At 40.8% G+C, this 16886-nt stretch overlaps 1 protein-coding gene across 1 annotated transcript in view; it reads right to left on the bottom strand.

Moving 5' to 3' along the window:
• Positions 1-255: 255 nt before the first annotated feature.
• FETUB (fetuin B) overlaps positions 256-16886 on the bottom strand; it is a 28305-nt gene continuing 11674 nt past the window's right edge. The window contains exons 4-8 of the mRNA XM_054711464.1: positions 16508-16595; positions 13121-13284; positions 12286-12387; positions 1581-1664; positions 256-697 (exon numbers count right to left, since the gene is read on the bottom strand). Coding sequence (XP_054567439.1) covers positions 365-697; positions 1581-1664; positions 12286-12387; positions 13121-13284; positions 16508-16595 — 771 coding nt within the window. The 3' untranslated portion in view covers positions 256-364. The remainder of the gene's footprint in view (positions 698-1580; positions 1665-12285; positions 12388-13120; positions 13285-16507; positions 16596-16886) is intronic.

The raw sequence follows: 16886 nt of genomic DNA, 5'->3' as shown, positions 1-16886 counted from the left end.
CTTTAATCAAAAGAATCACAATATGTTCTTGCTCAGATAGAGGAGGGTATTCCTAAGTATGGCAGGTCCTACATCAGAGACATTTGGCTGAAAGTCAGTAATCATTACAAAGGGAAAGGTGTAAGACATAAGGCAAGTATTCATGCAATGATATCTTGGATGGTTTAGAAGGCATGCAGCTCAGTGTACAAGTGGAGTCTCATTCCCACTTCCAGCCAAAATGATGAGACCAAGAGGAGTCAAAAGGACACACTTTATTAGCTATTCTCTGTGTTCACAAACCCTCTGTCTCTCTGTCTCCCTTCCCCACTACCTCTCATCTCCTGCAGGGCACCACATCCCCATGGAATCCTCTATGTGGTTCTCATGGTGGGAGAATAATAGGGTTGCTAAAATAGGCTTGTCCAGGACACTCAGCAGAGCGTTGTTCTTCTTTGGGGAAAGGTAGGACAATCAGCTTCTTAATCATCAAAGGTGACCGGAAGAGAAAGTCAGCATTGAGGGGTTCTCCCTGAGGATTTGTGGTTAGATCCAAGTGCACAGGGAAGGCCTCCGCAGGATCCAGTTCCTGAGATTCTTCATCATCCAGCTCAGGAAGGTACTGGACAGATCCACTTAGCACAGCTTTGGAGGGTGACTGTGCGGGTTTTTTGTTTCTCTGGTAAACAGGAAATTTCCGCTTTCCAGGTGTGAGAGCCTGAAATAAAAAATGGTTTCAATAAGGGAATGTTCCCTAGGGAAATCTCTGCTGTGGCTGGTGCCAGGCTAAGCTGTTCTATGCCTTTCTGATGGAATGTTTCAAGGGGAGCCAGCTAGAGGAATGGGCCTCTGGTTAAAGGGTTATAAAGCAAAACAGATAAGGGCCAGGGGGAACAAAGAATGGTAGAAGCTTGATTGCTAGCTTGATCCAGAGAACTTAAATGGCATACTCAAAGTCCCTAGTGAGCTGTCTCCCTGCGCCTAGTGTGACAGCAATAGCACCTTTACTAATTGTTTATTCTCTGCCAATATAGTACCCTTTATCCAAGTCTTCTCACTTATTTCTCACAAGGAACTGAATGAGGTAAGCATTGCAAGCCCATTCACAGATGAAGCAACCATGACTCAGAGAGGTAAGAATTTGCCCATGGTCACACAGCTCATAGGTAGCAGAGCAGGACTGGAACCCAGGTGGCCTCTCTCAACCACGCTTTTAACTACATCAGGCTGTATCATATTAAGTGCTCAATAAATACTTCTGGAAAGGGACCAAATATTTCCATGGAAACAACTTCTCCTGTCAGTTCAGGGTAAGGGTCTTTGGGATACTGAATTTAATGTCTCAGGGTCTGAGCCATCCCAGCTCAGAGGTCCTTATTTCTGAAAGTCGTAATTATTCTGCAGGAACTCAATGGGACTAAAACAAAGAGTGACAGGTCTTTAACTAGCTATCCTATGGGTGTGACCTCAGGGCAGCCTAAATAAAATAGTGATCATGGATCTTAGGAAAATAAAATGAAAGGATAAGTAGGGAGAGCTAAAACATAGATGTTCTGCTTTTTTTCTTCACAGAAAGACAAACAATTAGAATAAAAACATACCTGTGATTTAAAGAAGTCACAATTCATACTGACAAGCTTTACTTCAAATCTTCGACCCAGAGAACCTCTGCAAATACCAACAGGCTAAAAAGAAGAGAGAGAGAGAAGATTCAAAGTTGTTTGAGTTTTACAATTATCAATGATCATAAACAGAAATCAACTTGCTTTCTGCTTGTGTGGACAAACAGCAAATCAACATTATATGCTACTACCATGCAAAAGGTAAGCTCTGAGCCGTTTATCACTAGACTAGTGACCCGGTGCACGGATTCGTGCACATTGAAAGGACTGGGCAAGATGGGCTGGACATGCCCTAGAGCCAACCTCCCATGGTTCCTCCCTGGCCAGTGGCACCTGGGGTGGCACTGTGGTTTGAAAGTCTGCGGAATGAGCAGGGTCCCTCTGGCAGGTGTGGTTCCTTGGCATGGCCTGCGGGGATCAGGCCAAAACTGGCTCTCTGACTTCCCCTGAGGGGTTCCAGAGTGCAAGAGGGCACTCTGCAAAGTTGCTGTTGTACAGGATATTGAATGCAAATGCAAGTGTGCAGTAAACCAGATTCGGGCCAACAGTTCCCAAGCAACAACATAACCATGGCCGAAGGTAGAATCATGTGGCCCCACTAGGAATCGGGTTCCCTCCTCTCTGGTTTCAGGGTGCATCACCCAAGAACCACTGCTGCCAAGTCACTGCAGCTTGGCAGCTCCTACGTTGAGCATCTGCCCCCTGGTGGTCAGTGCACATCATAATGTCCAGTTGGGTGGAAGGAGGGACACTTAACACATTAGCCTTTTATATATGTGCTAGTAGATTATCCCTCCAGGTAACCACCCAAACAAGTCTAAATTGCCTCCAATGATGGAAAATTTAAAACTTCTTAAGGAACAAACTTTATTAGAAAATTCTTTATATGGAGGGGAAATCTGTGTCTATAGACTGTGTGCCTCTTAGCCCTATTTGTACCCTTGGGTCAATTAAATAACTTGTTCTCAACTCTCATGGTGCAGCCCTTTATGTATGTTCCATCTGAGTTAACTCTTGTGGATGAAAGGGGCCACATGCTAACCTGACAAGCTCAGGGAAGGCCTGCATGGCAGTCTTGCAAACTCAAAGACCTGAAGTAACCACAAAGGATGGTCTGAAATTAAAACTTTAACTAAAGGCAGTTTATAGTGGGTAGTCATGTCCTAGGCCCGTGGTCGGCAAACTGCGGCTCTCGAGCCACATGCGGCTCTTTGGCCCCTTGAGTATGGCTCTTCCACAAAATACCACGGCCTGGGCGAGTCCATTTTGAAGAAGTGGCATTAGAAGAAGTTTAAGTTTAAAAAAATTTGGCTCTCAAAAGAAATTTCAATAGTTGTACTGTTATATTTGGCTCTGTTGACTAATGAGTTTGCTGACCACTGGCCTAGGCCAATATCTTCCCTGACAAAGGTCAGTCTTTACCTTAACTGAGCCTATTGTCTTTTTGCATTTCAGATAATATACCTAAAATGTCAGGGTAACTTGTATCTTCCCCTTTTCTGGACCCCTCAGGGCACAACCAAATGTTTACAATTATCAGTGGGATAATTGTAAGGACAGAGACCATAAATGCTTTCATTGTTATTGTTATCATGTTAATTGTTAACTGTTAACTATCCTGTACCCACCTAAGTAAAAAAAGTATAATTGTTGACATTAACTATCCTGCACCCAACTAAGTAAAAGAAGTATGTGTCTATCATTTTACTTTTACTTTTTATTCAATCCCAGAGGTTCCTTCCTCCACAGCTTTGCTTTCTCCCGCCTCCCTAATCTATCACCAATGGATTTTATGTAACCCATTTACATCTCCTCCTTTGATTGTAATGTATAAAACAAAGTGAAAAAACTGCCATTCTCCTGAGCATTATCCAAATCCGTTGAGACTCTGCTTCTCAGGAATTGTGGACCGTTTGGCTTAAATAAACTCACAAAAATTCTTTACAGGTTTGAATGCTTTCATGTTAACACTCTTCTCAGACAAAACCACTATGGGTTCCTTCAACTTTTCTTTATTTAAAAATAAAATAATTTTGTTTTCTTATTATACATGTAATAGTTATTTAGAATATGGATAAACAGAAAGAAAAAAAAAAGACCTATAATTGCATGGAAGGTACCTGTTTCCTACAATGATTTCATTTCTTTTCTTCTAATATTTTTTTTCCTATGCATATATAGTTTTTCTTCTAAAAAATAGGATTATACTATATATATTATTTATAACCCTCTTTTGTCAGTTAATAATATGTTGTGAAAATCCTTTTATGGCATTGAATAGTCTTCTATGATATTTTTTAAAATATATTTTATTGATTTTAGAGAGAGAGGAAGGGAGAGGAAGAGATAGAAACATCAATGAGAGAGAAACTTCATCATCATTTGGCTGTCTCCTACATGCCCCCTACTGAGGTTTGAGCCTGCAATTGGGCATGTACCCAGATCAGGAATCAAACCCACCATCTTCTGGTTCACGGATTGACGCTCAATCCCTGAGCCACACCAGCCAGGCTTCTATGACCTTTATAATGATTACCTAATATTCCTCTGTGTTATTTACCAAGTTCTCTTTTGTTAGACACTAAATTGTATCTCATTTGTTTTGTTTAAACATTGAAGCTCTATCTTTTCTTATATACCTAGTTAACTTCTTAGGGTAAATTACTGGAAGAGAAATTTTAGAGTCACAGAGGATATATATTTTCAAGTGTAAATAGAATCCTATCTAATAAACCTATCTAATAATAGACAAATATGCAAATTGACCATACCTCCGACACACCCACAAGCCATGCCCACCATCCAATCAGAGTGAGTATGCAAATTAACCCAAACCAAGATGGCTACAGCCACAGAGAGCAAGGTTTCCTTGGTAACAGAGGAAGCCAAGCTTTCCACCTGACCTTGCCAGGCCTAAGCCTCCACTCAAGCTACAAAGTTTCAATTATAGAAGGTAAACAAATTCAAACAAATGGCGGCAGAATGGAGCTTGAGAGAGCAGGCCAGGGTTGCCACCGGCAACAGGGGAAGCAAAGCTTTCTGCACACCCTGGCCGGGCCCAGGCCTCCGCTTAAGGCTACAAAGTTTCAACTATAACCCCAACACAAATGGCTGCAGGCCTTGGAGGGAGCCCCAGGCTTGGCTCCTCTCCAGGCTACAAAGTTTCAATTGTAGAAGGAAAATAAATTCCAGATACCAGGGCCTCCGCTTGGGTTGCCAGGGGGCATGGCCGGCCTGCAAACTACCACAGGCCCCTCGCTCAGGCAGCCCCACACCCCAAGGGAACCCCCACCTGATCTGGGATGCCCTTCAGGGCAAACCAGCTGGCCCCCATCCCTGTACCAGGCTTCTATCCTATCTAATAAAAGAGTAATATGCAGATTGATTATCACTGCAACACACAATATAGCTGCCCCCATGTGGTCAAAGATCCTGCCCCCATGTGGACATAAGATGGCCACCACAAGATGGCCAGCAGGAGAGGGCAGTTGGGAGGCACCCAGCCTGCAAGGGAAGGCAGTTGAGAGGGACCAAGCCTGCAAGGGAGGGCAGTTGGAGGTGATCAACCCTGCAGGAGGGGGCAGTTAGGGGTGACCAGGCTGGCAGAGGAGGGAAGTTGGGGGCAAACAGGCTGGCATGCAGAGTGGTTAGGGGGTGATCAGGCTGGCAGGCAGAAGCAGTTAGGGGCAATCAGGAAGACAGGCAGGCAAGCATTTGGGAGCCAGCAGTCCTGGATTGTGAAAGGGATGTCTGACTGCCCGTTTAGGCCTGGATCGGGCAGTTGGACATCCCTTGAGGGGTCCCATATTGGAGAGGGTACAGGCTGGGCTGAGGGACAACCCCCCTCCGTGCACCGGGCCTCTAGTATTATAATAAAACTAGAGGCCCAGTGCATGAAATTCATGCATGGGAAAGAGAGATTTCACAAAATAGGGTGAAGATGTTTTCCCAATTATTCCCGGACAAAATTGAGAATATTCAATTGACTCATTGCAAAAGGCTTTTGAGAAACACACATAAGTTGAAAGTAAAAAGATGGAAAAAAACTTACACTGTAAACAGTAACCAAAAAAGAGCTGGAATGGCTATACAAATATTAGGCAAAATTGACTTTAAGACAAAAATTGTTACTAGAGAGAAGGAAAATATTTTATAATGATAAAAAGTCAATTTATTAGAAAAACACAACAACTATACATATCTATGACCTGCAACAGAGCTCCAAAATACATTAGCTAAAACTGACAGAATTCAAGGGAGATGTAGAAAATTCAACAACAGTTTAAAACCTCACTTTCAATAATGTATAGAACAACTATGCAAAACATTAACAAGAAACAGAAGTCTTATACCACACTATAAATCAACTAATCCTGACAATTACCAAATGCTTCACCTAACAACAGCAAAATATACATTCTTCTCAAGTGTACATAGAACATTCTCAAGGATATTCCTTATTATAAACCATAAAATAAACTTTAGTAAATTTAAGAATTGAGATCATTCAAAGTACATTCTCCAACCACAATGAAATGATTTTAGAAACAGAATAACAGAAGAAAATTGGGAATTTCATATATATATATATATATATGAAAATTAAATAGCATACTTCTAAATACTCAATTTGTCAAAGAAGCTATCATAACGAAAATTGGAAAATACTTTTAGATGGCTGAAAAAAACACACAATGTACATAACTTGTTGAGATACAGCTAAAGAATTCCTTCAAAAATAATTCCATGTATCCAAAGGTCGCTGGTTCGATTCCCACTCAGAGAACATACCCAGGTTGTGGTTTTGATCCCCAGTAGGGATGTTTCTCTCTCTTTCTTCTCTCTTTCCCTTCCTCTCAAAAATAAACAAAAATATATATTTTAAAAAAGATTACAAATCAATAACCTAACCTCTACCTTAGAAAACTAGAAAAAGAAGAGTAAAATAAGCCCAATGCAAGCACAAAAAAGGCAAAAATAAATAATAGAGAGGAAATAAACTAGGTGATAAAAATAACACAAAGAAAATAAACAAAATTGGAAGTTGATTCCTTGAAAAGATCAATAAAATTGACAAAGCTCTAGTTAAACTGATCCCCAAAAAAAGACTCAAAATACTAAAATTAGAATTAAAGAGAACATTACTTCTGATCTTTCAAAAATAAAAAGGGAATACTGTAAACAACTATACTGGCAAATTAGATAACTTAGACAAACTAGACAAATTCTTAGGAAGATACAAGCTACCAAAATCCACTAAAGAAGAAATAAAAAATCTGAAGAGACTTATAACAAGAGATCGAATTATTAGTCAAAAAAATTTCCCACAAAGAATAGCCCAGGCCCAGATGGCTTTTTGGTGAATTCTACCAAACAGTTGAAAAAGAATGAACACCAAAACTCTTCCAAAATAAAATAGGAGAAAATTTTCAACTCATTCTATGAGGCCAATATTAAACTCATATTAAAATAGGGCAGAGACAACACACACACACAAAAAAAAAAACTATGGATCAATATCTCTTATGAATATAGATAAAAAATCTTTTTTAAAATACTGACAAATAGAATTCAGCAACATGTAAAAAGTATTATACACCATGATCATCTGGGATTCATTCCCAAAGTGCAAGACTGTATTAATATACAAAAATCAATCATTGCTATATATAATACTAATAGATTAAAAGAGGGGGGAAATCAAATGATTATCTCATTAACACAGAAAAAGCACTTGACAAACTCTAACACTCTTTCTTGATAAAAACATTCAACAAACTAACAATAGAAGGAAAATTTCTCAACTTAATAAAGGGTATCTATAAAAAACCTACAGTTAACATCACATTAAATGATGAAATACTGAATCCTTCCCTCCCTAAAAACAGGAATAAGATAAGGATATCTGTTCTCCCCACCTCTACTTAACATTGAACTGGAAGTTCTAGCCAGGAATATTAGTCAAATAAATGAATAAAGGCATGCAGATTGGAAAGGAAGAAGTAAACTATCTCTATTTGCAGATTACATGATCTTGTACATATATAGAAAATCTTAAGGAATCTACTGGAAAACTATTAGAATTAATAAATGAGTTTGGCAAGGTTACAAGATACAGATCAATATATAAAAATCAATTGTATTTCTATAATCTTGCTATGAATAATCTAAAAATAAAATTAAGACAAATACATGATGGTGGCATCAAAGAGAATAAAATATTTAGGTATACAAATAAATAAAAGTCTTGTATACTGAAAACTACAAAACATTGTTGAAAGAAATTAAGTTCTGAAAAAATGGAAAGACGTTCCATATTCACGGATTGGAAGACTTAATATTGTTAAGATGACAATACTTCCCACATTGATCTACAGAGTCAATGCAATCAATCCCTCTTAAATAACCAACTGCCTTTTCTTTTAATCCTCACCCAAGGACATATTTTTATTGATTTGAGAGAGAGAGAGAGAGAGAGAGAGAGAGAAGCATTGACGTGAGAGAGAAACATTGATCAATTGCCTCCTGTACACACTCTAACTGGGGATCAAACTCACAACATACTAGTAGTTATGTGCCCTGACAAGGAATCAAACCTGCAACCTTTTGGTGTATGTGATGATGCTCCAGCCAACTGAGCTACACAGTCCAGGGCTCCAATTGCCTTTTTAAAAATAGGAACTAATAAGCTGATCATAAAATTGTTGTGAAAATTCAAAGAATCTAGAATACCCAAAACAATCTTGAATGAGAGCAGAGAGGACTCACACTTCCCAATTTTAAAATTTACTACAAAGCTATAATATTCAAGAGAGAGTGGTAATGGTGTAAGAATAAATATATAGATCAGTGGAATAAAATTGAGAGTATAGAAATAAACCCTTATACTTATGGTCAATTGATCTTCTTGAAGTATGCAAGACAATTAAATGGGGGAAGAAATGGTCTTTTCAACAAATAGTGCTGGGACACTTGGATATCCACATGCAAAAGAATTACGTTGAATCTCCTACCTCTCATCATATACAAAAATTAACTCAAAATGGGTCATAGATAGAGCTAAAACTATAAAACTCTTAGCTAAATCCATAGGAGTAAATCTTCCTGATCTTGGATTAGGCAATGGTGTTTTAGGTATGACATCAAAAGCACACTCAACAAAAGAAAAAATATACAACTACGACTTCATCAAAATTAAAGACTTCGTACTTCAAAAAACATCATTAAGGAAATGAAAAGACAATCCAGACAATGGAAAAAATATTTGAGAACCACATATCTGATGGGGGGATTGTATCCAGAATATGTATAGAACTTTTACAAGTTAACTATAAAAAAATAAGTAGGCCAATTTTAAAATGGACAAAGGATTTAAATAGATTTCTCCAAAGAATATATACAATTGTCCAGTAAGCACATTGAAAGATGCTCAACATCATTAGCCACGAGGAAAATGCAAATAACAACCAAAAAGAGGTATTACCTCATACCCAGTAAGATGGCTATAATAAAAAAGACAGATAATAATAATAAGTATTGGCATGTGTATAGAGAAATTAAAACCCTCCTATATTGCTGATGCGTTTATAAAACTGATGCAATCACTTTTCACAGTTAGTCAAAAGGTTAAACATAGAGTTCTCATATGACCCAGCAATCCCAGTCCAAGGTATATACCCAAGAGAAATGAAAATATATGTATCCATAAAAACTTGTACACAAATGTTCATAGCAACATTATTCATAATAGCTCAAATGAGAAAACCCAAATATCCATCAACTAATGAATTAATAATATATTGCATATCCATACAACTAAATATTATTTGATAATTAAAAGAAATGAAGCACTGATACATTCAACAAAATGGATACAACTTAAAAACATTATGTTAAGTGAAAGAAGATAGATTCAAAAGGCCATAAAATATGATTCCATTATATAAAATGTTCAGATAAAGGTAAAGTCACAGAGATAGCAAATAAATTAGTGGCTTCCATGGGCTTGGGTAAGGAACCAAGGAGAGTGATTGCTAATGGGTATGGGGTTTCTTTGGAAACTGATGAAAATATTCTAAAATTAGATACAGATGGTGGTTGCACAACTCTGAAAACATACTAAAAAATCACTAAATTGTATAGGTTAAAAGGTTGAATTTAATGGTGTGTGAATTATGTCTTAATAAAGCTGATATTAAAAATCTATACTAATAAAAGGGTAATATGCTGATTAGACTGGGAGACCAGGAGACCCGGATGTCCTTTCAGACAAAGCCATGGTGGCAGGGCCAAGGCAGAGGCGGTTAGGGGCGAGCAGGTCAGCAGGGGGGAGCAGTTGGGGTCAGGCAGGGGGGGCAGTTAGGGGTGACCAGGCTGGCAGGGGGGCCAGACCAGCAGGGGGCAGTTGGAGGGAGACCAGGCTGGCAGGGGGGCGCAGTTAGGGGTAATCAGGCTGGCAGGGGGGGAAAGTTAGGGGTGATCAAGCAGGCAGGCAGGTAAGCAGTTAGGAGCCAGCCGTCCCAGATTATGAGAGGATGTCCAACTGCCGGTTTAGACCCGATCCTAGAGATCGGGTCTAAACCGGCAGTCGGATGTCCCCCAAGGGGTCCTGGATTGGAGAGGGTGCAGGCTGGGTTGAGGGGACCCCCCCATGCATGAATTTTGTGCACCGGGCCTCTAGTCTATATATATTTAATTTACAATTAAATAAGTTCCATATACTTTGACATTTTACAGCCCTGGAAAGTTACATATAACGATCAGCAAAGTGAGAAGATGAAAATAATTTTTACGCTTTTAAAGATGTAACTAATTTCTGTCTAGAAGACAAACCAATTCAAAAAGTGATGGTTTTATTGTCCTATAGGACATTAGCCAGATTTTATCTAATTTAGCAGTTTTACTTCAGCCTTTCATCTTTGGCAATCTCCTTTGAACAGCATTATCATCCTGCCAGTCCCTTCACTGAGTTAAATAGAACTTTTGCATCTGCTATTATGTATTTGAATAAGAATTATGTACTTAACATGTGCAAAATTTTGTTTTGACACAATAAAACAAAAGATCATTTGATTCTTCCCTGGAACACAGAAAAGCACAAACTTGAATCACTGGTGTGGCTTAGGCTAATTTTCCAAATATTGTTAATAAAATTCATGTAGGGATCTTCACAGAGCCAAGAATTCTCTCTCTCAGGCCTACATATTCAGCATCTCCAAGGAGGAGGCCTGTTATTCTGTGTTTCATTTTGTTTTGTTTTTTAATACTCACCATAGGATATTTTTTCACTGCTTTTTAGAGAGAGTGGACCGGAGGGAGAGGGAGAGGAAGGGAGAGAAGAAAAGAGAGGGAGAGGGAGAGGGCACACTTGCAGCTGAGGGCAGGCCCTTGCCAGCAGTCCCGCCTCTGCGTGTGAGCTGCAGAGGAAACACCTTTTCTGACCGTTCATTGGCTAAGCTCCCTGTAAGCCACTAGCAGTGCTCTTGGTAACTTGCTTAATAAGAATCCAGGAAGGTGATCTAAGTTTTTTCCACCTCACTCCTGGAGGAAAAAATGAAGGTCTGCTGCTGGAGGGGCTAAGAAATGTCATATCCTGCCCTAGCTGGTTTGCTCAGTGGATAGAGCCTCAGCCTGCCAACCGCAGGGTCCAGGTTTGATTCTGGTCAAGGGCATGTTCCTAGGTTGCAGGCTCCTCCCTGGATGGGGCCCAGGTCAGGGCTCATGCAGGAGGCAACCAATTGAAGTGTCCCTCTCACATTGATGTTTCTCTCTGTCTTTCTCTCTCTCTTCCACACTCTCTAAAAAATCAATGGAAAAATATCCTCAGGTGAGGATAAAAAAAAAAAGGAAGAAAGAAAGAAATGTCATATCCTATGAAAGAAACATCTTGAAAATGCCTATAGAAAGTTGTCATTTTTTCATGGTGAAGGGACTGGAGTCTGTGTTGATGAAAACACCTTGGCAGCTGCAGCAGCCAGCAGTGGCAGCAGCAGCGGGATGATGGGGGTGGCATCTTCTCTGATCAGCCAGGTTGCTTCCTGGAGAGGGAGGCCTACTTACGGCTTAGGCCCATGGGGAGCAGGCCTAAGCCATCAGTAGGACATCCCCTGAGGGCTCCCAGACTGTGAGAGGGGGCAGGATGGGCTGAGGGACCCCCACGACCCCCCCCCCACGCCCCAGTGCATGAATTTCGTGTAAGTAAATAAATGGAGAAAAGACTTTGATGCACTTTGTCCAATTGTGTTACAAAACATTGTGCCAACTGACATTCCCACCAGGTATGTCAGATGGCTTCAAGGCACCCTCTCCATCTTAGATGCATTCTTTCAAAGATGTCCTGTTTGACTTTGTCCTTCTTAAAGAGTAGCCCAAGGAATAAAACCGTATTCCAAATGTAACTGTATTTGTTCAGATATAATTAGGACCACAGTCAACCACTGAGAAAGTTTCTCTATATTTTACAGTCTCTATGATCTTTTTCTGCAAATGCCTAACATTGCTGATGAAAATTGTATTTACAATAAAATATTATTGCATCTGAGCCACCGCAACCTCTAAGTAGTCAGTTACCTTGAGGAGAAGAAAAGTATCTTTGACAGCTCATATATAACTTATGCTCAATACATACTTATAGATGATCTGGGAACACAAATCTTAAATTATGAAGACATTCAGGAATACTCACCCCAGAGTCAGTGGGTTGATATCCACAACTACTGGCTTCGGTTTCAATACATGGTGACTCTTTGATTAAATATTCCACAAAGTAGGAGAGGCCAAACATCCACTGGTATGAGACAAAAGTTGAGAAATAAAAATCAAACCTCTCTATGTAGAGAAACAACTAAGGTTTGGCAGCATTATATTTACAGAAACCATACATTCCCTGAGTCATTGTCAACACAGGTCTCCTGTTGTCCCTGTAATTCCCAACATGATTAAACCCCATATTATGATTTCGTTATTTAGAAAACATAATCAGCATTCCTTTCTTCCCTTTTAGGGATTTGAATGGGTTCTAAAAACCTTCCCTTGGGTGAGCTTAATTTTCTTCAAGTAGTTTTGTTTTTAGATTAGTTCTTCTTTATATGATAGATATCAACATAATTCAAATACAGATGAGCCTCCATTTCTCCTAATCCACAAAACTCAGCATCCACTCCAGGCCTTAACATGGAGCAGAAGCTGACCTGCTAAATGAGATCCATGGTCAATCAGATATGAGAATGTAGCAGTAAATAGTGAACCTAGGTAGAATAAACCAAGGAGACTCTGAGTCCATTTCTATTCATGCCTTAAAGGCAATGAGGTAAAATCAAATCCCACAAGTCTTGTGGAAATTTCATGGAATAACTTAGAAACTGAAACATAATTGATTGAATGTGCATCAGGTCTACCAAAGCAGGGAGTAAAGATTGGATTATAACCAAAAGAAGTGCCTTAATATTCTCCTCTCAGTTTAGAAATCGATAGCAACAGTCATGAGACATTGTTAGTGTAACTGGGCATTTCCACCTTACCTGGCTAGAAGCCTGGGTGACTTTGACAAGAGAATACTGCCCCGATTCGCTGTCCCTGTTGTATCTTTCAAGAGTCTCAATGGCAGTTTCCAGAACTTTGGGATCTGACAAGTTAGCGGGGATGGGGCAGTCGGGACACATATTCTGAATCTTTCTTCGAGAAACTGTTGATGCCAAAGAGAGTAGTTTAAAAATAAAGTTCCTTAATATTTTTTAATCCTATAAATCATATGACCACAACAGAAGCAGAGATTAAATAAAAAAGATATTCAGTTTTGGCAAGGATGGCGTGTAAATGGCATTATCTGGAATGAAACTTCGTTATCATCAGTGAGTTTTCTGCAATGAGCATGTATTCCTTCAATCATGTATTAAAGAAATCAAAGCAAGATTTTTTTTACCTTACACAAATGTATTTATGCTAGGATTTTTGTTCAAAAACACATATGTGTTTATATTGATATAAAAAACTTCCCCCCTATTTGTAGCTCAATACCTTCTATCATTATTGCCTCTGTAAACCAGCTGAGTATCTTAAAATGTTGGGATGTTATTATTGGTATGTCTTATTCATTTCTTAGTCTCCAACACCTAAGATAAGGTAAGTGCTTTGCAAATGCTTGTTGAGTGAATGAATGAGTGACATATGAAAGGTGAAAGCACTCTCTCTCTCTCTGATTCAAAAATGCAAATCAGCCAGAAATTGGCCAACTCATTGTATGATTGGCTAGAATAATCATTCTAATGGTACAGCCAGAATTTCTGACTGAGAGAAACTGGGGGTTACAAAACTAGAGTGAAAGTCAGGCTAGAAACTTTTCTGCAAGTTGTTTTTACAGAGCAAAACAGTTGATCAATTGTGCATTTATTTGAGTGTATTTGGGTATTCTTTGGGGGAGTTACATCCAGTTTGTCACTCGTGGCACCATCCCCATGTGTCACTTTCTGACCTCCCATACCTCTGGTACCTGTGACTTTTGAGTCCTGATCTGTTTTATTAGTTGTTGTTCTCTAATTTAAGTAAGTCTCATCTTCTCAACCAGGAAGCTTCAACTGTGGCTAATACAACATTTGTTCTGTTGCCTTGTCTCTCAAAAGGAACTAGCAGCAGTGTTATAACAGGAGCTTGTTAGGAATGTAGACTCTCAGGCCCCACCATAGACCTGTGGAATGAGAGTCTGTACTTGAACAAGATCCACCAGGGGAATCACATGCACATAATAGTTTGGCAAGTAGCCATATCCAATTTTCCCATGCCTTGGATGCTTGCTTTCCAAAGAAGGATCCAGAATGAATACATGTGCATATTTCATCCTCATTCTTAGTTCATTTGCTCAACAATATTATGGACTCCTTACACTTGCTAGTAACTTGGGAGAGGCTGTAGCAGGAAGAAAGAAGTTATAAAATATTCTGCATGAAATAAGATAGAAGACTTCAAATCAAGGCATTGCATGGTCTGGGCTCCATGAGTGGTTAGGTTAAAGTTTCATAGGAATGAGAACAGGAGAGTTTGTTCCTTTCTTGAATAGAGAACATTATAGAAGAACATTATAGAGAATATTGGCGGTGGTCCTTAAAGAATAAATATGAGTTACAAGGGTGGGGGTATCAGGGGAGGGCATCCTCAGCAGAGGGAAAGGTACAAGCAAGATGCAGAGATTGGAAAGTGCAATGTATATTCAGAAAAGAGTAGGATTTTCAGTTGAATGAAATACAGAGGTGATGTAGTCAGAGAAGTAATGGCAGAGATAGCTAGAAAGGGAGCCTGTGGACCAGTGTAGAGATGATCCCATTTATGTCAGACTAAAAATTTAGGATTTAATTCAATATTCATGAATAAACTATTGCAGGTAATTTAGGAAGACTAATTATGGGAAGAAGAGCAGTGCAAGTTGAATTTCACAGGCGAGGCAAATATCGGATATATTAAGAACCTGGCCTTGCACCTAGGCCCGGGTGAGCCCAAGTGGCCCTGGGTCTGGGAGAGGCCAAGCGTCCCTGGGTCCGGGTGAGACCATGTGTCCCTGGATCCGGGTGAGGCCTCGTGCACCTAGGCCCGGGTGAGCCCAAGTGGCCCTGGGTCTGGGAGAGGCCAAGCGTCCCTGGGTCCGGGTGAGACCATGTGTCCCTGGATCCGGGTGAGGCCTCGTGCACCTAGGCCCGGGTGAGCCCAAGTGGCCCTGGGTCTGGGAGAGGCCAAGCGTCCCTGGGTCCGGGTGAGACCATGTGTCCCTGGATCCGGGTGAGGCCTCGTGCACCTAGGCCCGGGTGAGCCCAAGTGGCCCTGGGTCTGGGAGAGGCCAAGCGTCCCTGGGTCCGGGTGAGACCATGTGTCCCTGGATCCGGGTGAGGCCTCGTGCACCTAGGCCCGGGTGAGCCCAAGTGGCCCTGGGTCTGGGAGAGGCCAAGCGTCCCTGGGTCCGGGTGCGACCATGTGTCCCTGGATCCGGATGAGGCCTCGTGCACCTAGGCCCGGGTGAGCCCAAGTGGCCCTGCGTCTGGGAGAGGCCAAGCGTCCCTGGGTACGGGTGAAGCCAGATTCTGGGTCCGGGTGAGGCCGTTCGCCCCTGGATCCATCCGGGTGAGGCTGGGTCCCAGGCCCGGGTGAGACCACGCGCCCCTTGGGTATGGGTGAGGCCACGTGCCCCTTAGTCCGGGTGACGCCGTGCCCCTGGGTTCGGCCGAGACCAAACCAGAGGGAGTCGGACCTCCATTACCACCATTTGTCCACCATCCAGAGCTGAGGGGTCAGTGCTGACATGTACACATAAGGAACTACTGGACATTGAAATTGGGTCTCAAAAGAACTGTTGGTCCAGGGGGAAGCTCGCTACAGATTGATTCATTTGCCTGTCAGCATAACTATTATTGCTCGTCTCACATTCAGTTCTTATTAGTATATATCTAGTGACATATGATCTCGCTCATCTAGGGGAAATGATGAACAACATAGACTGAGGAACAAGAACAGAACCAGAAGCGAGGAGTCATCGATCGGACTATCGGGCCTCAGAGGGAGGATAGGGGGGGGTGGGGGGGGGGTGGGGGGGAAAGGGGAGAGTTCAACCAAAGGACCTGTATGCATGCATATAAGCCTATCCAACGGTTAAGTTCAACAGGGGATTGGGGCATGCGTGGGGAGAGGGGTGGGATGGGAATGGGGGGATGAGGACAAATATGTGACACCTTAATCAATAAAGAAATTAAAAAAAAAAAAAAAAAAAAAGAAAAAAAAAAAAAAAAAAAAAAAAAAAAAAAAAAAAAAAAAAAAAAAAAAAGAACCTGGCCTTGGTATGAATCGGAAATAAGAACAGGGGCATAGCCCTGCTTAATTCACTTTTTCCATCTTTCATTAAAATAAACAAAATCAGAGCGCTCTCTTACCTGGACGAAGAGTACAGTTATAAGCAGGTAAATAAAGAATTCTTAGTGGCATGTTCACATAATATAATGCTTTGCATTGGCCATAAACCTGAAACCAACAAACATATTTTATGACATCATGGTACAAACTCTGACTTTTTAAAATACTACCCAAAATGAAATTGAATGTTTTATTTTTATTTTTAAATATATTTTTATTTATTTCAGAGAGGAAGGGAGAGGGAGGGAGAGATCGAAACATTGATTGGCTGCCTCCTGCATGCCCCCTACTGGGGATAGAGCCTGCAACCCTTGGCATGTGCCCTGATCAGGAGTCAAACTATGACCTCCTGGTTCATAAGTTGATGCTCAAGCACTGAGCCATACCAGCCAGGCTGGA

This window comes from Eptesicus fuscus, chromosome 3 (assembly GCF_027574615.1).
Source record: "Eptesicus fuscus isolate TK198812 chromosome 3, DD_ASM_mEF_20220401, whole genome shotgun sequence".
Classification (NCBI taxonomy): domain Eukaryota; kingdom Metazoa; phylum Chordata; class Mammalia; order Chiroptera; family Vespertilionidae; genus Eptesicus; species Eptesicus fuscus.
This window is presented reverse-complemented; position numbering and strand designations above follow the sequence as displayed.